This window comes from Actinia tenebrosa, unplaced genomic scaffold, assembly GCF_029948245.1.
Source record: "Actinia tenebrosa isolate PJP-AT-01 unplaced genomic scaffold, QUT_ActTen_1.0 PGA_scaffold0__85_contigs__length_37466705, whole genome shotgun sequence".
Taxonomy (NCBI): domain Eukaryota; kingdom Metazoa; phylum Cnidaria; class Anthozoa; order Actiniaria; family Actiniidae; genus Actinia; species Actinia tenebrosa.
In genome coordinates this window covers 33,017,174-33,039,817 of record NW_028292569.1, presented here as the reverse complement: position 1 = coordinate 33,039,817, position 22,644 = coordinate 33,017,174, and the positions used below count along the sequence as shown (strand labels likewise).

At 39.0% G+C, this 22,644-nt stretch overlaps 1 protein-coding gene across 3 annotated transcripts; it reads right to left on the bottom strand.

The window, feature by feature from the left end:
- Positions 1 to 557: 557 nt before the first annotated feature.
- Positions 558 to 22,593, bottom strand: LOC116291468 (uncharacterized). Of its 3 annotated transcripts, XM_089024264.1 has the most exons (17): positions 21,377 to 22,593; positions 20,200 to 20,375; positions 19,587 to 19,655; positions 17,548 to 18,759; positions 11,841 to 15,685; positions 10,260 to 11,727; positions 9,098 to 9,342; positions 8,159 to 8,660; positions 7,317 to 7,521; positions 6,390 to 6,564; positions 5,397 to 5,596; positions 5,066 to 5,242; positions 4,252 to 4,526; positions 3,259 to 3,670; positions 2,753 to 2,786; positions 2,210 to 2,279; positions 558 to 699 (listed from the first exon to the last, which is right to left on the bottom strand). In XM_089024264.1, exons 1-14 carry the CDS (start codon positions 22,450 to 22,452, stop codon positions 3,489 to 3,491), a joined length of 9,807 nt encoding a protein of 3,268 aa, XP_088880390.1. In that variant the 5' UTR covers positions 22,453 to 22,593; the 3' UTR covers positions 558 to 699; positions 2,210 to 2,279; positions 2,753 to 2,786; positions 3,259 to 3,488. The 3 variants fall into 3 exon arrangements, with proteins under 3 accessions (XP_088880390.1, XP_088880389.1, XP_088880394.1); XM_089024263.1 differs by having other exon boundaries at positions 2,210 to 2,786; XM_089024268.1 differs by having other exon boundaries at positions 2,210 to 2,786; positions 17,548 to 18,699.
- Positions 22,594 to 22,644: the final 51 nt, after the last annotated feature.

The window sequence follows — 22,644 nt, the reverse complement described above, 5'->3', positions numbered from 1 at the left end:
CGGCCCCCATCACGTGACTTTTTCCAATGGTTTTATTAGAGCGCGCGAGCAGGGCCGTACGGGTCATATGATAAATTGACTTACCATCAATTAGTGAGCCACATTTCGAAGGTTGGCACGGCAACCTTAATTTTACAGAAGTAGTGAATGTGTTTGGTGTGTTGTTGAGTAAAGGATAAAACTTTTTTTTTCATTCACAAATAATAATTTTTATTTCATTTCAAACCCAGTAGATATACAAGTACAAAGCACACAGTCAGCCACTCTAGAATCTGTATATAGCATCGTTTTCGCCATACCACATGCTAAGGGAACCATAGGCATATAGCGGGAAAGAAAGCCTGAGGGAGGAAAATAGATGGATATTAGCATACTGGTGATAATACTATGAACCCTGCTAATCAAATGACATACCTTACTTACTGCTAGTCATCTCCCAAGACTCACCAGTAGCAAACTGACAGCTAGCATCCATACTGCCATGAGGACACCGATAGTCTGTTACTGTACGAAAGAATGTACAAAATACAAGCCCAATAGATAGATCGTACAGTCTGACAGCCTTACATCCCCTGTCAACCATCGACTGGCATTGTTTTTTACATTTAAGACTGGCTATGCTCAGCTGGTCACTAAATGATACCTCACTGATTACATCTCCTTCAATGAACTTGGAGTGCACTTTAGTCCATTGACTTCCTGAAACACAAATAGGTAACAAATCAACAAGCAAACCGATTGACCATACCCACCCTTGATCTTTAGTCAAGCAATCTGTGTCATTGACCATACCCACCCTTGACCATTAGTCAAGCAATGTGTGTGATTGACCATATCCACCCTTGATCATTAGTCAAGCAATCTGTGTTATTGACCATACCCACCCTTGATCATTAGTCAAGCAATCTGAGTGACTGACCATACCCACCCTTGATCATCAGTCAAGCAATCACTAATTATACTGGATATTAATTACTTGTGCTATGGATTATATAAAAGTATTGCATGCATGATGTAGTATCATAGTATTGCATGCATGAAGTAGTTATCACAGTATCACATGCATGATGTAGTATCAGTATTGCATGCATGATGTAGTATCATAGTATTGCACGCATGATGTGGTATCATAGTATTGCATGCATGATGTAGTATCATAGTATTGCATGCATGATGTAGTATCATAGTATTCCATGCATGATGTAGCATCATAGTATTGCATGCATGATGTAGTATCACAGTATCGCATTAATGATTTAGTATATCCAAGTCTGGCATGCAATGATGTAGTATGTCACAGGAGTGCTTAGTTCACTGGCATACGCTTCATCCTTGTCTTGTTCGTCACTTGCCATGTAACTTCATCTCTTGTTTGGAGATATTCATACTGAGATTGCAGCTGACCTATCTTTAATGCATTTGATGATGGGTTTCTTATAGTGGCATGCATTAGAGGTATTATAGATTAGTTGGTAACGTTTTCTTATGCGAGTATCAAGTCATGCAGACCTTTCTTTTCTTGTTGTCATAGTGGCATGCTTTCCTCTACAACCCATTCTAACTACCTTGTTCAATCAACTTGTAGACGTAATTTGCTCCAGCTTTTCCAACTCCAGCAACACATTTTTGCGACTTGCCATTCTTGTCGTACCTGGTCTGTTCACCACTCCAGCATTCTCCATAAAACTGTATTCCAAAATACTGGTACCCATTTTCATTTGCTAATCTCGAACACTTGTCGATGGTTTTATTTATATTGTACCAATCGATATCATTTCGTAAATCTGCCAGAAGCTTTGGTAACGGTCTAGGGTCTTTTCCGAGGTCCCGAAAACAACCAATAGCTTCGAAACGCGGCACGTTTGATCCTAAAACTTTGTATGCAAGTTAATAGATAAATTCTCTCTCTTTTTACAAGATATCCTGCAAGGTCTTTGAGGCTCACTACACAACTGTTTTCGTAGCTTAACTCTAATATTAAATCAATTTGTACTTATTTAATAGTAGTTATAAAGTAACATTATTTGTTATGACAGACCCCACCAAAACCAAGTACGATCTTTTTAGAGAAAAAGTAGGTCGCTGTGTTGGTTGAACAACAGAAACGCATAAATATCTTTTTTAAGTTAACTAATACGGCCGAAAAACCAAAAACCGAATGCCGCCATACAATGACTATCGTACATGCCGACAGAAAGTCTATACTTACCCGAAATAGAGGAAAGAAAAGCCAGAGAAAACACAAGGACGACCACTGCTTTCATCTTGAATATAGCACCCTAGAAATAAAGCGTAAAATAAAAGGTTTTGAAAAACTTATACCAGTAATATTGACACAACGACGACAAGAATACACGATCTTGTTGACGTACGGAAGTCAAATGGGAAGAATGAAAAGTCAATATTTTCTTTTACATCAAAAGGATTAAAAACTAAAATGGAAAGCGGTTATCATTAAAATGTATTAGTAGACCCTAATTACACTGTCTTTTCGTTGTGTGATTCTATTGGACGATTACATGATGACTAGTATTTTTTGGATTGAAGTCAATATTTTGTTTTACATGAAAAGGATTAAAAATACAAATGACAACGATTGTCTTTAAAATATATTAGTAGACCCTAATTACACTGTCTTTTCGTTGTGTTTCTATTGGACGATTACATGATGACTAGTATTTTTTGGAAATGTCTTTAATCAAGCACTCTTTTAAAACACGTTTTATTTCATTATTATAAGTGGTGTACTTACCCCAGGTGTTCTATCCCAGCGGTCTTTCTTCCTTCTACGTTTTGACGTAAAGTATTGACATGTGTTGACATTGTGGTGTGAAAGGGAAGCAAGCATAGGGACATAAAATAGATCATTCAATTTTGTGTATTTTAAAAACGACCTAAACACATATTCACTTTTATTAAAGAACAGAGGCGACAAATATTCTTTGATAACTCTTACACTAAACGCTTAATAATTCTTTCCTTAGTGATAGTGGTTTCAAAGTAAAACGTTGGAAATTTCGGGATTTGTAAAATTAAACCGGTGTTGTTAGAATGTTCCTATCTTACGGCATGACTCCTGGGATACTACTCTATTGAGGTCAAATAAGAAGCTAAAGTACTCAATATACAGTGTATTGTAATATTGATGACATTACCGAGGAAACATTAACACCTGCTTGAGTGAATGATAGAAAAAATATTATTCGGCTACGTTTGTTCTAATAAATCCCCCCCTCCCCTCCCCTGCAGAAACTATACCTTTATCAATATCCAAAGAGTTTGGGTGCTGATGAATTAATATTATTCCGTAGCACCCTCCTTTTGATATTTGAATTATTATTTATTGATATTCATTTTTGGAAGCCAACTTTACTATTGCACATATATTCATTGTTCAGTCGGCTACGAAATCTAAGGCCTAGGACAAACGTCGAAAGTTCGACGTTTGCCCTAGGCCTAAGTGTTCTATGGTTCAATATACAGGAGGTTTATCGCCAGTTTCTTAGTTTCTTGACAAAGAAACCCTCTAAGACTTCAGCACAGCGATAATAAGGTGATTCTTTAGGGTTGTATAAGCGACAGTTGTCAAATATAGTGGTGATGTCACTATTGAACTGGTCCAGTGTTTTGTAGTAATTGGATGTCAGACGATCTTCTACTTTGGACAGATCTATGAAGACAGAAAACACCCGATGACAATCAATCTATACAACACTACCTATCCCTATCTATCATCTACTGAACTGATCATCGCGAGATCCAAAGTACCCATTGGGTCCTTGATAACGTACCCATTGGGTCCTTGATAACGTACCCATTGGGTCCTCGATAACGTACCCATTGGGTCCTCGATAACGTACCCATTGGGTCCTCGATAACTTACCCATTGGGTCCTTGATAACGTACCCATTGGGTCCTTGATAACGTACCCATTGGGTCCTTGATAACTAGCCCATTGGGTCCTTGATAACTAGCCCATTGGGTCCTTGATAACCTACCCATTGGGTCCTTGATAACTAGCCCATTGGGTCCTTGATAACCTACCCATTGGGTCCTTGATAACCTACCCACTGGGTCCTTGATAACCTACCCATTGGGTCCTTGATAACCTACCCACTGGGTCCTTGATAACCTACCCATTGGGTCCCTAATAACGTATCCATTGGGTCCTTGACAACTTACCCATTGGGTCCTTGATAACCTACCCATTGGGTCCCTAATAACGTATCCATTGGGTCCTTGACAACTTACCCATTGGGTCCTTGATAACTTGATAATAATCAACTACTTCATCGGCATTGACAGGTTCTAGGAAAGGCCACGCCATCTTGTGACTTTGTAGTGATCGTAGCAGTCGTTTAAGTGAGTCAAGATCTTTTTTGGTCAGCGGTTGCACGTCTCTTTCTGACTGGCTTTCCTTACATTGCGGGCATACGTAGGATGTCAGTAGATTGGCCTGGTATTCACTAATCCCCACACACGTACCATGAAACCAGTCATGGCACGAGTCACAACCGATATAAAACCTTGACAAACAAGATAATATGATAACAATTAATAAAACAGGTTTAAAATAACTGTTATAATGTTATAAACCTCGCGTTCTGATTGGTTGGAGCGCGTGCTTTATGATAGCACAGAGCACGCGCGCGCACTCTCAGTTGCGTCATTCCTATCTAAAAATACGGTTATCGTAATTTGTATTTTATAAAAGAAAAAAACTTGCTTGCTGCGCTGTGCTGTGTTGTGTGGTGTTATAAAGCACTTGGGGATTGGCAGAACACACTCGATAACTGTCTAGAAGTACTCACTCCGTTAAGCATCGTGCTTCTTGGAACACTTCTTCACTGCCAACCCCCGTGTGCTTTATAACTGCACACACCACGCACGCACCCAATTTCCAAGGTTGGCTTCTTACACTTCTTTGCAAAGTAGTATGCGCACGCACAGACGGCGTCACAGCTATGCTTCGTTTACTAATAAAGTACACTTATTGGCCAATCAGAGCGTGGGTACTATATATGCTATATGTTAAAGAGAGGTAGAAAAGATACAACACTCTTACTTGGCTTCATCGTAAGGCTGTTTGCACAAGCAGTAGAGCTCTTCTTTCTCGACTCCTTTTTGTGCCTTTTTACACTCCATACAGGTGAAGTCATCCATGATGGCTGCTTGTTCAGGGGTTACTCCAACACACGTACCGTGGAACCAGTTAGCACACATGTCACATCCAATGTAAAACCTGAAATACGTCAATCAACCATTACTTAAATAGTACCTCACACGTACGAACCCCAGGCCTCTTTTAGTCCCCATGGTATAACTAGTATATAGTATGACAACCTTCCAACCCTCTATTAGTCCCCATGGTATAACTAGTACATAGTATGACATACTTGGTTTCATCATAAGGTTTTCTGCACACACAATAGAGTTGATCTGTCTTGTGTTTTTTGATGGACGGACCTTCAGGTGTGCTCTCACTGTCCCGTTTCCTCTTTCGTGCTGTGTCTTTCCGTGATTTTTGATCTTTTTTTATCTCTTTTTCTATTTCGACGGTCAGTTCTTTCTCAAGTTGTGCTCGCTTACGAATAATCTAAGAACAAAACCATAACACAAAAAATTCTTTTTTTGATGTACAGTATTTATATTTGATTGTCATAATGTATACACCTAATTCAAAAAATGTTGTCATCGCCAAAGGCAATAGGAGATAGGCGAAAAGCGATAGGATATATGTCAATCCAAGATCCAAGAATAGCTGGAATGACTTGTGTTTCCGCTTCTTATTCTCGTCAAGAACATGGACCTTCATGCTGAGACTGATTCAATGTTCTTTGTATTCAACGAAACCATTTCCAATTTGGAATGACCTATCGCCTATCGCCTTTGGCTATGACAATGTTTTTTGAATTTGGTGTATTCACTCTTGATAATGACTCCAGTGTGTGTCAAAACGTCGAGTAAACTATATAATAACATAAACATCAAGAGAAAAATTTCATATGCCGTTCCAAGTATTTGGTATGCTAGTCCAATCGATGTGTTATCTACCACACCACAAGGACCAATCACAATGGGTTTCCATAATATTATAACAGTACAACATGATGCATAGTGGTCAATATAGTATAACTAGCAATTACTCCTGGATCCCAAATGGGCTATAAGTCAATGCTGCGTTCTGATTGGTTGAGCTACTACTAGGTTATAAGTAATAGCCTAGTAGTAGCGACAAGTGCCGACTTTGAAAACCAGAACATTAAATTTAACTGATTGAAAACTCGATTACATCTATATATATGACCGACTAGTTGTATTTGATTAGAATTTAATATAGCATAAGTATCTATGCATATATCATCCACATAATACCATTGGATTATTACCTCTTTCTTTAAAATTTCTTTTCTCTTGTAAAGAATTCCGTCAAGTTTGACAGCCCTCGCTCGCTCTTGTTTTTCGACCACAGCTTTTCGTTTCGCTTCTCTTTGTCTCTCTAGTTCTTCATTTCGTTCTATTTTACTGATTATGTAATCTATGGCTTTGTGACATGCCGACATTCTGTTGAAAAAAAATTAAACATTAAGAGACCCGGTCCGAAATGGGACACACGGAACTAACTTATAGCGCATGCGCGGTACGACATGCATGCCGTAACAATAATATGGCTTTCCATAAGAATGGTTATAAATAGGAAACATACAATGCTTTACAGTACATTCACGGTACGACATGCTGTATCACTGAAATGGCTTCCCATAAGAATGGTTATCGTATGAGTGGTAAAGATACGGTACTGACTTACAGGACGTACATGGTACATGGCATAACACTGAAATGGCTACCCATGAAAATGGTTATCGTATGAGTGGTAAAGATACGGTACTGACTTACAGGACGTACATGGTACGACACGCCGTAACAATGAAATGGCTTCGCATAAAAATGATCATATGAATGGTAAAGGTTCGGTACTGACTTACAGCACTTACATAGTACGACATGCCATAACACTGAAATGGCTTCCCATAAGAATGGTTATCGTACGAGTGGTAAAGGTTCGGTACTGACTTACAGCACTTATATGTTACGACACGCCGTAACATTAAAACGGCTTCCCATAAGAATGGTTATCGTATGAGTGGTAAAGGTTCGGTACTGACTTACAGCACGTACACGGTACAACATGCCGTGACACTGAAATAGCTTCCCATAATGAGTGGTAAACGTATTGTTCTGTCTCAAAGCACGTACAAGGTACGACATGCCGTAACACTGAAATGGTTTTCCAAAGACAGTAATGATAATATTACCTGTTCATGTCCTGTCTTGACTCGAGGGATGTAGCTTTTCTGTTTGCATTCTGCGCACCACCTGCACCAGATTTCTTGACTTTTGCTTTGGCAATCTGCTGTTTTGCTTGCTGGAGTTCTTTGGACGAATGCTTCATTTTAGGCGCGTGATTGGTAGATGAAGAGCTTCTAATAACAGGTTGGGAAGTATGTACGACTTTCGTACCTGTATAGCAGTTAGAATAACATAATAATTGAGGATACCACTTTAAAAACCTTGTCTCCTTCATTACATAATCGATTTGGAATTCTAAAGATGATTATTGCGAAAAGAGGAAAACCTGGAGAAAAACCCTCTCAGTACAGGGGAGTGAGCCCATATCTTCGAGTGCACGTTACGTCATCGCGGCCATGTTGGTACCATTTAACAAAAGATTTCTCATCAGCATCCATTGTTAACGGCACCACAATGGCCGCCATGTTTTTGTCTTTTGACTCTCTTGGGAATACTTACAACCCATCAATTGCCCTATTTCACTATGACGTCACTGCTTGTTTATGTGGGGGATAGAATCGCCAAATCCAATAGAAAATTCAACAAAATTTGTTCCTAGCGAAACAATTTAAACTAAAATGGCCTGGTTTTCAGATATAATATGTGTTAATATGTACTAAAAAATATTCTGAGCGTTGGCTGGCTATTCTACTTCTCTTCGTGGATCGATACGGGTTTTAGAACAATTTTCGGTGAATTTGCGTTGATTCGACCCCCTCCGACGACCATGATCCTTTGCGTTTAAACAATAGACTGTTTTGATGTGACGTCATAGTGAAATAGGGCAATTGTTTAGCAATATTCTCACCTGTAGACAAAGTCGCTTTTGATTGGACAGTGGTTGCTAGGGGTCTATAATTGATCTGAGGCCTAGTAACCTGACGAACCACAGTAGCAGGCGAAGCAACAGGAACCCTTGGCTGGCTTAGAGAAGACGGCCTGTACTGAGTCACTAGATTCGTTATCCTTGGTAACGGTTGTCTAGCAACAGACGTCTGTAGGACTTGAGTTGTGCTTGGTGATGTACTTACAACGGATCTAAAGGTCGTGTTGACTATCGATCGACTAACATTCTGGTTAACATTTGAAAGCTTTCTCTGTTGTGTTTTGATGGCATTTTGAACTTTCTTTTTCATGATTTGCTGTTGTTGTTTAGCTTGTTGTTCTTGTTGTTTACGCTGAATGGCTGCTGCTCTCAGTTCAGCTGCTTTTCTTAGAGCCTCTTCCTGCATTTTCTTTTCTCTCTCCAGTGCTCGCTCTCTTTCTTTGCGCTCATTATATTGTCGAATTTCCCATAATTCCAGCTTTTCCTACAATGAAAGATTAATAACCCTAATTGAATACATCAGCCAGGATCAAGTTCTTTCTTACCGCCGTTTGCATTGCTACGCAGTCACCCCAGATAAAAATCGCGACATGCACTTTGCAATAGACTGCCGTCAATCAAACACGTTGACGTCATTTACACGCGTTTGGATCGGCCCGGTGAGTGTGGCTTATAATACTTGTAAACAATCGACAAGTTTTGGCGCCTTTTGAATCACACACGCGTGTAAATGACGTCACGTGTTTGAACGTCCTCAGTGGTTCTACGTCCCTCCGATATTGGTTAGTAATGATGAAGTGTGGAGAGACGAAACCGCGATTTAAAGTGGTCATCTGACCCACCTGAAGGTCTAACCATTTTTGTAAATGGAAAAATGAATTTTACATATACATGTATAATGACACAGAGATTCAACCTCACCTCAGGACACCATTCCTCAACGACCCTTGGTCCTTTCTTTATAGTTTCTTCTTCTTCATCATCCAAGTTCAAATTAATCTTGGGTCGTAGTGTACGGCCTCTTTTACTAACGGTTGGAGGAGGTGGTTTTGGTGACTCTGTCACAGGTTTATATAGATTACGCAATATCTTACGCACAAGGTATTCACAGTGCAGGCCATCAGGGTTGACGTAACGATGATTTATAATCTCAGTAGTGGTCGTGCCTACAAGACATTTTGTAAAGTTAGTTGCATATTGCAATGAAATCAACCAATTGACTTAAAAAATTCGCCATAAAATCTTTTGAAACTTTTTGTCCAATCTTAAGACATTTTTGTTTTAAAAGTATTATAGTTGTCCTTGATGATTTAAAGGTTATTTTGCTTTAATTATTCTTTTATAGATTATATACATTTTACTGTTAGGTCTATGGCATGTACATATATATGGTTTAGAGTGTATATAAACGTATATATATATATAATATATATGTATGTGTGTGGTGTGTGTATGTATGTACAATGTGTATATGTATACATGCATATCATGTTATATATATTACAGTTGTCCTCGATGATTTCTTACCTCATATTTATTCTAGTGCACTTCTCATACAGTCAATGTCATTAACGTTGTCCACCGAAAAAAGACATTTACACATTTACACATTTAGACATTTAGACTAAAAGAAATATCACGTGTTTCATTATGTATTCTTTGCCTCGTGTGCGTCAGCCTGAACTTTAAATGTAAAATTCAACTCGTGAATCGAAAATCCAGAATGTCCCGACCATTTAGTGAGGATTTAAGATGGAGAATTGTATTTCAGCGTTTGTTTTATGACAGAACGTTCGAGGAAACACGTGATATTTCTTTTAGTCTAAATGTCTAATGTGTAAATGTCTAAATGTCTATTTTCGGTGGACAACGTTAATGACATTGACTGTATATATAAATATATTTTTTCATTTTTAACTAATAATATATTAAAAATCCTATTGTAAAAAGTAGTGAGATTGTATGATTATCCGTTTAAAAAAATCAATATTATCATCATCATCATCATCATCATCATCATCATCATCATCATCATCATCATCATCATCATCATCATCATTATTATTATTATTGAGTAACTGACCTGTACTGGTGCATATTGTAGAACTGTTAGATCTTGGAGGCCTGATATTAATATCTTCCCATTTCAAACAAGCGTGTAATATTCTTGCTTGTAAACCTGCACCTGCCAACGTCCTTAGACTTTGACTTCGGTACCTCCAGGCCACCTTGAAACTAGGGCGCGGAAACCCAGCTGGCCAATTCACCCCTGAACCACGGGTAACGTACATAAAATCTGGTACCTCTTTCATCCCAGCACGCCTTCCAAAAACCCTCCTTCTATGTCTTTGAAGTTGGTACACACTTTTCATTGAATATCGATTTTGTCTCCATTTGGAAATCTGTCGGTCTAGTAGTTTGCGTGGATCTTTTATCACTGGTTCAAGTACTGGGTACTTCTCTTTTTGATCCAGTGTTTTATTTTGCATTTTGGTGACTGAAGGCTGCTGAGGGCGGGCCAGAGACACAGTTTTATGGATTGTGCTTGTACCTACAGTTTTTGGTGCCACTGGAACAGGTTTGGTGTTTTGTGAGCTTAGCAAGAGCTGATTGGTGGCAATACTTTTAGGAAGACTGATTGTTGCTGTTCCAGAGGGCCCTCCAGGGGAATTTCCTGTTTTTCCTGTTGGATGTGTTTGTATAGTACCTTGTACTGTTATGGTTGCACCAGCTGGAGTAACAAATCTGATCAGCTGTGTCTGGCCAGGAGAAACCATATTTGCAGGAAGGCTGGCAACAAGTGCTGCTATGTTACTGACTGGAGTACCGGGATTGACAGACACTGGAGTAGTAAGCTTTAATACATTAGTCCCTTGCATTACATTACCTTGTACTATTGGTATTGTAATCTGTGTGGCACCCTGAGGACTTGTTTTAGAACCTGGTTGTAAAGATGCAGGAAGAATAGCTGGTCTTGGCTGCGGTGCTATGGCACGTAGAGATGGACTTGAAGTAACTTTATTGCTGTTTAAGGAATGGGTGGCTAACTTTGGGGTACTTATTGTGCCTTGTTGTGTTGGTACTTTAGAAGCCACTGGCAGTGTGTGTTTTACACCAGTCTTCATGGGAACACATTGTCCTGTACTCTTTACAGATGGCATCACCTTGCCCAAACTACCCGGCACAGACACAGCAATTGCTGCCACTCCCTTCTCAATCCCAGGTCCTAACACAGGGCTGTTAGAAGTTATTACATTAAGATCCTTAATAGGCATTGCTGAAGAAGTAGTAGATAGTGATGGAGTCACAGTAGTTGCACCACAAAAAGACAAAGGAGACATTTCTTGCTTTGATGCTTGTACTGGAATGGACAATGCTGGTGGTATCTTTGGTATGACGACATTCTTATTTACATTATTACCACTAACTCCAGTAAATTGGCAGTTTCTGTTTTCAGGTCCTGTTGTCACGATACCTGTTACCATAGATTGTCCAGTCAATGGCATTGGTTTTTTAATCAGCACCTTGTCCTCTTTATTGCCAACACTTTCCTGGAAAGATACAAAAAAGGGAGTAAAAAAAATCAATGATCGGCAACGACATAGTATGCAGGATATTGATATTATGAATCAAAATTGCCATCCAAAACAAAATAAGAGCTCACCTGTACCACATCAGATGGTTTGGTATCTGGTATTATCTGCACCACATCAGATGGTTTGGTATCTGGTATTGTCTGTACCACATCAGATTGTTTGGTATCTGGTATTGTCTGTACCACATCAGATGGTTTGGTATCTGGTATTGGCTGTACCACATCAGATGGTTTGGTATCTGGTATTATCTGCACCACATCAGATGGTTTGGTATTTGGTATTGTCTGTACCACATCGGATGGTTTGGTATCTGGTATTGTCTGTACCACATCAGATGGTTTGGTATCTGGTATTGTCTGTACCACATCAGATGGTTTGGTATCTGGTATTGTCTGTACCACATCAGATAGTTTGGTATCTGGTATTGGCTGTACCACATCAGATGGTTTGGTATCTGGTATTATCTGCACCACATGAGATGGTTTGGTATTTGGTATTGTCTGTACCACATCAGATGGTTTCTTATCTGGTATTGTCTGCACCACATCAGATGGTTTGGTATCTAGTATTGTCTGTACCACATCAGATGGTTTGGTATCTGGTATTGTCTGCACCACATCAGATGGTTTGGTATCTGGTATTGTCTGTACCACATCAGATGGTTTGGTATCTGGTATTGTCTGCAGCACATCAGATGGTTTGTTATCTGGTGTTGTCTGCACCACATCAGATGGTTTGGTATCTGGTATTGGCTGTACCACATCAGATGGTTTCTTATCTGGTATTGTCTGCACCACATCAGATGGTTTGGTATTTAGTATTGTCTGTACCACATCAGATGGTTTGGTATCTGGTATTGTCTGCACCACATCAGATGGTTTGGTATCTGGTATTGTCTGTACCACATCAGATAGTTTGGTATCTGGTATTGTCTGCAGCACATCAGATGGTTTGTTATCTGGTATTGTCTGCACCACATCAGATGGTTTGGTATCTGGTATTGGCTGTACCACATCAGATGGTTTGGTATCTGGTATTTTCTGCAGCACATCTGATGGTTTGATATCTGGTATTGTCTGTACCACATCAGATGGTTTGGTATCTTGTATTTTGTGCAGCACATCTGATGGTTTGGTATCTGGTATTTTCTGCAGCACATCAGATGGTTTGGTATCTGGTATTTTCTGCAGCACATCAGATGGTTTGGTATCTGGTATTGTCTGTACCACATCAGATGGTTTGGTATCTGGTATTGTCTGTACCACATCAGATAGTTTGGTATCTGGTATTGTCTGCAGCACATCAGATGGTTTGGTATCTAGTATTGTCTGTACCACATCAGATGGTTTGGTATCTGGTATTGTCTGCACCACATCAGATGGTTTGGTATCTGGTATTGTCTGTACCACATCAGATAGTTTGGTATCTGGTATTGTCTGCAGCACATCAGATGGTTTGGTATCTGGTATTTTCTGCAGCACATCTGATGGTTTCATATCTGGTATTGTCTGTACCACATCAGATGGTTTGGTATCTGGTATTTTGTGCAGTACATCTGATGGTTTGGTATCTGGTATTGTCTGTACCACATCAGATGGTTTGGTATCTGGTATTGTCTGTACCACATCTGATGGTTTGGTATCTGGTATTGTCTGTACCACATCAGATGGTTTGGTATCTGGTTTTTTCTGCAGCACATCTGATGGTTTCATATCTGGTATTGTCTGTACCACATCAGATGGTTTGGTATCTGGTATTTTGTGCAGTACATCTGATGGTTTGGTATCTGGTATTGTCTGTACCACATCAGATGGTTTGGTATCTGGTATTTTGTGCAGCACATCTGATGGTTTGGCATCTAGTATTGTCTGTACCACATCAGATAGTTTGGTGTCTAGTATTGTCTGTACCACATCAGATGGTTTGGTATCTGGTATTGTCTGTACCACATCAGATGGTTTGGTATCTGGTATTGTCTGTACCACATCAGATGGTTTGGTATCTGGTATTGTCTGTACCACATCAGATGGTTTGGTATCTGGTATTGTCTGCACCACATCAGATGGTTTGGGATCTGGTATTGTCTGTACCACATCAGATGGTTTGGTATCTGGTATTGTCTGTACCACATCAGATGGTTTGGTATCTGGTATTGTCTGCACCACATCAGATGGTTTGGTATCTTGTATTGCCTGTACCACATCTGACATCACAGAGGGTGCTGTAGAAGGTAGTACTGATGACATCACTGGATGGGATGGTGCTGTAGACTGTGGTACTGATGACATCACTAAATGGAAGGGTGCTGTAGAAGGAACCACTGATGACATCACTGGATGGGAGGGTGCTGTAGACTGCGGTACTGATGACATCACTGGAGGGGAGGGTGCTGTAGAAGGAAGTACTGATGACATCACTGGATGGGAGGGTGCTGTAGACTGCGGTACTGATGACATCACTGGATGGGAGGGTGCTGTAGATTGCGGTAATGATGACATCACTGGATGGGAGGGTGCTATAGACTGCAGTACTGATGATATCACTAGATGGGATGGTGCTGTAGAAGGAAGTACTGATGACATCACTGGATGGGAGGGTGTTGTAGACTGCGGTACTGATGACATCACTGGATGGGAGGGTGCTGTAGACTGCGGTACTGATGACATCACTGAATGGGAGGGTGCTGTAGACTGCGGTACTAATGACATCACTCGATGGGAGGGTGCTGTAGACCTTTGTAGTAACATGTCTATTGAGATTGATTCTGTTTTAGGAACTGCTGACAAAGCAGTTCCAGAAGGAATGAGTGGCTGATTGACAGTTACAGTTGGAACACCTGTGCCTAGAACTGCAGAGCTGCCATAAATGCTAGGACTCTGTGCAAACGTTTGAAGGTTTAATGGTACTTCTGGAATAGTGGTAAGTAATGTTTGGGTTATCCCTGCAGGCTGTGACTTCTGTGTAGTTGGCATGACACTTATTCCTGCAGTCTGTGACAACTGTGTAGCAGGTATGACATTTAACCCTGCAGGATGTGACATCTGTGTAGCTGGTATGACATGTATCCCTGCTGACTGTGATGTCTGTGTAGCAGGTAGAACACTTATCCCCGCAGACTGTGACACTTGTGTAGCAGGTATGACACTTATTCCTGCTGACTGTGACACCTGCGTAGCAGGTATGACATTTAACCCTGCAGGCTTTGGCAACTGTGTAGTAGGTGTGACACTTCTACCTGCAGGCTGTGACATCTGTGTAGCTGGTGTGACACTTATCCCTGCAGACTTTGACAACTGTGTAGCTGGTATGACACTTATCCCTGTAGGCTGTGACTTCTGTGTAGCTGGTGTGACACTTATCCCTGCTGACTGTGACATCTGTGTAGCTGGTGTGACACTTCTCCCTGCAGACTGTGACATCTGTGTAGCTGGCATGACACTTATCCCTGTAGACTGTGATGTAGAATTTATCAATAATGTTTCAACATTTGTAGCAGGTGTTTTTACAGTGTTTACATTTGCATTAACTAAAGTACTCCCACCAGATTGCATAACTTTATTCACCAATGGCACAGAAGTATGTAGAGAAACAGTTTTTCCTGAACCAGTAGAAAGTGCTGCACCACCTTTGGGTAAGGGATTTGCATTTGCTTTATATGTTGCTACAGCAAGCTTTGCTTTGGCTTTTCGTTCAGCTTCCATTTTTTTCTGTTCCCGTCTTTTCACAAAGTTATCTACCACACTGCAAAGTCTTTGTTTTTTGCATTCAAAGTCTTTTTTGTCTTTTGTGAGACAGCGTTTTCGTTTGCGTGATGGCATTCCACTTTCCCATGTCCATCCACCACCACCAAATATGCGGTATTCTTCTCCCTTTTGCTTCCAAATCTGATGGATTGGCGTCCAAGAATAGTTAACTAAAATACAATAAAAGAAAAGAAAAAGAAAATAACAGGTACAAATACGTATTTGGATGGAGTACCAAGTATCAACGAGATACCAAATAAAATCAATTCTTTAGGAATATCAAGACAGCAGTACCAGACGTTTCGACAACATCTTATCATTGATTTTTCAACAGTTTAAAGAAATAGCTAGTGAAGTCATTAAACCCGTGAAATAGATGTTAGACTAATACACTTTAGTAGACCCTAATTCCATTGTTTTCTTTTGTGTCTATTTGACTATTACACGTTGACTAGTATTTTTTATTTCACGGGTTAAATGCCTTCGCTCTACAAAGCTGAAGACAGTAATACAACTAAATACTACTAATATATTAATAAAATATTAGTAATTAAAACTCAAAACAACTCTACAGAACACTGCCTTCTATTGCACAGTTTTAAATTTGAAAGGAAATTTTTACTTCACTGCTAGTCTAATAACATTTAACCTCAAGGAAGCTTTTTATCTTCAACAATATCATTAGGGACTTAGATAATATCTTGGCCAATAAACTTTTTTCACATCTACAATAAAATACCATAGTGTTTCTTGATTGCAGACTCCCTCGTTTGATTGGGAAATTTTTTTTACACAAAATTATAACTAAAGTAAAGTTGAGCAACAAAGAACTTGAAACTAAAGTAGTTAAAATATTCTATAATATTCACAATAAATGCTCATATCCAAGAATGAACAAACAAAAACTAGTGTGAGCTGCGTCGGTGTTTCTAATGAAACAGTAATGATAAAAAGGTAAATCATACACCGTGAAAAGATGAAAAAACTGACGTTTTGGATGCTAGTCCTTAGTTGTACAGTTCTTTTCAACATCTTAGTAACTCCTCTTTAAAATTTGAACAAAACTTTCTGTCTTATCTCACACCTGTTCTAGAATTCTTCATCAACTACAGGTATTGTGACAAGTGTTAATACTTAATGAAATGAAAAGCTGAATTTTTTTAAATCCATTTCCCCCCACAAATGGACAGGCTAATACTTTATTATTTAGCCTCATTATGCAGACAATTTTAATGTAATGGGGGCGAAACCTTTTTTAATACCCTAAGAACCTCCGCCTGTGAGGCTATTCATTATTAATATAAACCTACTAATGGACTAACACAAATCCTGAATTAGGATTAATATTATTATTTATTAGTTATAGACTACTAGAAGATAAAAGTTCCAGTTTTGGAAACCAAAACAAAGCAAAAAATAAATTATTTCAACCTTTTTTGTATCTGTTTTGGTACCAATTATTTGGTTTATACTAAAACAATTATACCTCTCCTCCTCATGGTCAACAAGTCAATGACCTACTCCACCTTCAGTTTCATAGGTTATTGACCCATAGACCATTCAGCCTGGGGTCTAATTGTTAAGTATGCTTGGGTTTAAAATGATTAAAATGTCAATTCAAAAAATTTTGTTGTTGACCAACTCAAGCCTACGCGACTGGACCGAAAGGAACTCTGGGTAGCAATCATTGAAGCCGAGTTAACTCCATAATTTTATCTGACTAGTTATGCCTGGTTTACAGCACGAACCTTAGTAGGCGAGCTGGAAGTGTTGAAGGAGACGTTTTTTTAATGCCTTCATATTTTCGGAATTGTGAACTGAATCATAACTTGTTTTTTTCCCTAAACCCGAAGACATACATTTGATGGATTGTTTCTCCCCATTATTATCTTACACGTATTACTAGCAGGAACGATTAATTCAAAACGAATATTTAACCGCTTCAGTGATTTCTATTCATATTCCTTTCGGTCCAGTCGTGTAGGCTTGAACTGGTCGACGACAACGTTTTTTGAATTGACTGTATACTTACCAAATACTCTGTCTCTATAATCTACATCTTCTTCTTCATCCTTGTGCTCTCTCTTCTTTTTTTCAGCTTTAGTTTCAACTATTATCCTGTGTAGTTCAGTATGTCCCAAGGAATCATTCCAGACAGGAAGAAAACAAACTGGTTTAATTAGGCTTTCAAGAAAGCAAAGTGCCGCAGCAAACTCTACTGGTGTGGTCGACATGTGAACAGCTCTGACCCATGTTGATCTTTGAACAGGCCATACTGGATGCATGAATGCCGCTGGGATGTTATTCTCCAAGTTGACAATAGAACAGCGTAGAGTGTTCAAAATTACATCCTTAGGACCAAAGATTTCTCCGCTTAACTTAAATTCATTAAATACACTGAATTTATTGCTGACTGCTCTTCTCCTTTCTTTGTTTTCCATGTGCTGTTGTCTGTTCAGAGCAAGTGGATCAGTTGCAAAGTGATTCACATAACCAGAAAAATTATCCTCCATTCCGAGCCTAAAGAAAGGACCTTTCACATCATAATCATCAACTATTGCTTTTTGTTGTTCAGATTTCACAAGCCCATTGTTGGTCAGAGAACTTTCTTCAACATTCAAACAGTCTTTATTGTCTGGTTTATTTTCTTGCTTTACAATCGCTTGTAAGCTGGCGGCACTATCATTCTTCTTTGGACCTTTAGCAGCATTACTCTCTTGTTTTACAGTCGTTTCTTTGTTAGATACCAACATTTTAGCAGGTGAACTGCTTGTATCAGAAGGATTACAGTCAGGTATTGATTCTTCATGCCTTTCATTTGATGCTTTTGGTTGCGTTGTACTAGTCATGTGCTTGTCCTTTATGTGTTCTATGATGCTAGATTGTTTACTATCACCCTTATGGTCTACTTCCATATCCTGGCCATCAGATGACAGATGGTTACTATCACTCTTGGTTACAACACGAGATATCTTGTCTACTTCCTGGACGTCAGATGACAGATGGTTACTATCACCCTTGGTTACAACATGTGATATCTGATCCACTTCCTGGACGTCAGATGACAGATGGTTACTTGATGTTTCCTTCCTTTGTTCCATGACTGCAGTTCTTCTGTCAATAACAGGTTCTGCTGCTGCTGCCACTGTTTCCTGATTGGTTTTTGTAACTATCTTGGCCACTGCTGTATCAGGAACAAATGTTAAGTTAACTTTTGATGAATGGGATTCCTGTGGTGTCAAGCCTGCAGTACAATGGGAAGCATAACATCAATATTTACTGTAACATCCATAATTGTATATTACATATTTTTATACATTTTTATATTTATAGTTTTGTCATGCCATTGTAATTGTAATTCAGTCTGTACTGCAGGAATGGTTATTAAAAAATCTTATTACAGTGCAACCGACACGAACGATGAACATTAAGTTTTTTTTTAAATATTTTTTTATAATTATCCAATCACAGCTCTCTGTAGAAACAAAGGAATCAAACATTTTTTATCGCCATCCAATCACAACAAACCGTGGAAAATCTTTACATGTTTTATTTTTAGCTGACTCCATGTGAACTTATGAACTGCTAGATCAAGTATTAAAACGTGGACTTTCAATAATTTACAGAAATAAAACAAAAATATAGTTCATTGGCAAAGTAGCTGTCATATAATAAAACCTTTTATAACGGCAACAACTACACAAGAGACTCCAGAATCGCACAAAAAAATGTTGGAATCTAGGTTAGAATCTGGTTTCTGATTGGATGATTCAAAAATTGTTAAAAAGACCTGAAGTGTTCATGGTTCGAGTGTCGGCACAGTAAAGAATATTGTTATCATCATCATCATCATTTTTATTATATTCTGTGCATGACCTATAAAGAGCAGATCCTGGGGGGGGGGGGGGATTTAGTGGCTACCCAACACACCTTCTGGAAATCAAAAATAATAAGAATCAAGAATAAGGCCAAAATAAGGCAAAACTTTGAAGAGGGTGGTATGTGATAGACGTTCAGCAGCAACCCTTGACAGTATATATGTCAGAGAAAGAGAGAGAGAGAATTAATTACCTTCTGAAACAGAATCTGATTGCTTTTCACCTTTTTTCCGTCTTGCAAGAAGACCAGATTTCATGTCACCTAACAACCAACAAATTTCATAATTACTAATTATTCTTATATCATATTATTTCAAAGTTTCCACATGATAAACATTCTTATGGGAAGCCATTTCAAAGTTACAGAATATCGTACCTTGTACATGCTGTAAATTAGTTCTACGAAAACCACTCTATATGCTAGAGGTTTTAAGAAAAATATGATCTTGATTCATAATGAATGAATACAATTCAATAGCCCACTTTGAGGATATGCTTTACTTGTCACACACACAACGGCTTCAGTGTGAGGCTTTGAGCATACTCATTGATGTGTAATATACTAAGCTTTACACACACAAAGGTTTCAATATGAGGCTTCATGCATATTGCTATATGCTAAGCTTTTCACACACAAATGTTTGCGTGCGAAGCTTCATGCATAATGCTCTTATTTGTGACACGAGAAAATAATTCATTCATTTTAGCAAGTAGCCTTTACTGAAACCTTTGTGTGTGAAGCATATCTTGAAAGTGGGCTGTTGTGGTATTTGATTCACACACATTCATTAACTAGCTGTTCATACCCCTGGAAGCCTCTATTAGTGACTCAGTAATGCCCATTTGTCTGATGATGGTATTGTACTTGGTTTTAATGGCTGATAATAATCTTCTTTCTTGTCCATCATCCTCTAAATATTCAATCAGCTCATCCAGGTGTGGCTTACTACTGTAGTATAGCACTAACTCATCCTCACTTTCACTGAAAAATAAAATAATATAGTCAGTTTTTCACTTTTTCAGTTTTCTGCTAACCCCCTTTATAACTGCACACAGCACAGCAAGAAAGTTCTTTTTTCTTTTATTAAATTCAAATTACAATAAACATTATTTTTAGATAGGAATGAGACAACTGAAAATGCTCAGGCATGCTGTGTGCTCTCAAAAAATAATAATTTTTTTTTATAAATTACTGTGGCAGAGCAGAAAAGATAATGGCTGCTTTTGGCCAGACATGAAAACTGTTATTTTTTTGTGGGCATTGTCATTGGTCAGCTTTTTTGAGTACTACATAATAGCGCAGCGCAGCCGTGACGTCATAAAAACGAAGACAAAGGCGAAATTCGGACAAACAAACTTACAAGTTTACTTTCAGCAAATAATTTTCACATCCGATCGCAGTTGATCTTAGTTTACATGGGTTATTATTGTAACTTTAAGCAAAAATAATAAAATCAGTTCATATAATCCTCATAGCAGTTAAACAGAATGCAATGTTTGTCCGAATCTTTAAGCTATTTTTAGAATCAGCGCGCTGCGCTATTCAAAATGTTACATAACGCACCCATACATGCACATCTATCTTTCTAACTAATACGTACTGGGCTTCCTGTGGTGGGGTCATTTGTTTAAATTGGATCTTTCAGTGTTTTTTGTTTTGTTTGCAATCTATTAACTCTAGATTCCTTTTAATACTTTGGAAATATTTACCTTCAAGCCACATATGCCATAGCAATTACTATCCAAATTCCAAAAATTCCAATTATTCAAAATTTCCCCCAAAAACCTTGAATACACAAATTTCCCAAAAGCCATGAATCGTCACCCAATTTTGGGTAAAATATATTGGTGTGTCCCATTCGTTAGTTTCATTCCTATCCACCCTTCAATCTGGTGCTTTAAAGGTTGCCACCACCCTCTACCATCCTTGGAGTATTATACAATATATATATATAGTATATATAATGTTTTTCTCAAACTTACACGAAGAGACGACGAGAAAGAAACCAATACTTTCTGCCCTGTCTATCAGTGCCTAGTGGTGTGTGTCTCAGCCACCCATCCTTGATCCAGGCTGGTTGACAGTCAGTCACCCCCTTGAGTTGATGTTGGTCACATATTGGACACAACCAATCGCCTTCTGGAACCACTTCAAGCGGAGGCTTTAAACAGTGAAGATGGTAGACGGCAGGGCAGGCCTCACAGCACAACAAATCACCCATTTTACTGCAATTTCGACAATGATCCTCAGATTCCACTATCCCTTCGTTGATAATCACTTCACGGACGGTATTCGAAGCTAGGAACAAATCACAAAGTCTCTGCAAGACTTTTAGTCGATCGCTTATTGAGACGAAAGGGAACGGGTGTTGAGGATCGCGACCTTTGATTGTGTCTAAAAGATCACAAAATTCTGTCTTATCCGAGAAGAAATAGCTTCTTATGTGTTCTGGCCATGTAAAACAATCTACTTCATGAAGGAAGATGTTTAGACTATCCTTTTCATCGCTCGCAGCGAATGTGTAGCCATTTGTTTCGTCTTCTTGTAGAAGCGCACGGAACAGCGCCATGTGAATCTGAGACAACAAGGCCGACTGCTCTGACGAGTCGATAGCTGCACAAAAATCCTCAAATCTAAACGGAGAAAGCCGTAGAATCCTACCAAACTGCCTGAGTACTTCATATATGCCTAACCCTTGAAGAACGTGTTCAGGAGGTAGAATTATGTCATCTGAGGACCGCGGTAGCGCGAGTGGAGTCACTGTTTTCATCGGAATAACTCTTGGAATTTTATAACTTCTAACGCTAGAAACTGTAGAAATAGAAGATTCATAACTAGAATCAGAATCACTGTCACTATCACTGAATTGTATCCCTTCAAAATAGCTCCTTCTTTGTGTAGATCGATTAGATTCCCTTGTTTTAACTCCTTCACCAGTCTGAGGTGAACAAACTCTTGTGCTGCTTTGGCCGCCATGTTGGCTTCCGCGACGATTGCTTTTTAGCAACTTTGAGCTATACACGGGAGTTTTAGGCGGTCTTCCTCTTCCCCGCTTCATTTTTCGCTCAAAATGCAATCATTCACTCAGCCATTACTGGATTATAACCATTAGAGTAATTTTCGGTACTCATGTGTGTCACTTCTCGCCATTTTTCCAGTTTTCTTCAGATTCTTGGCCGCCACATTTTCTGGCGGGACCAACGACACATAAAGGTCACGTGACCAACCCACAAGGCATCTCGCTCGCCTC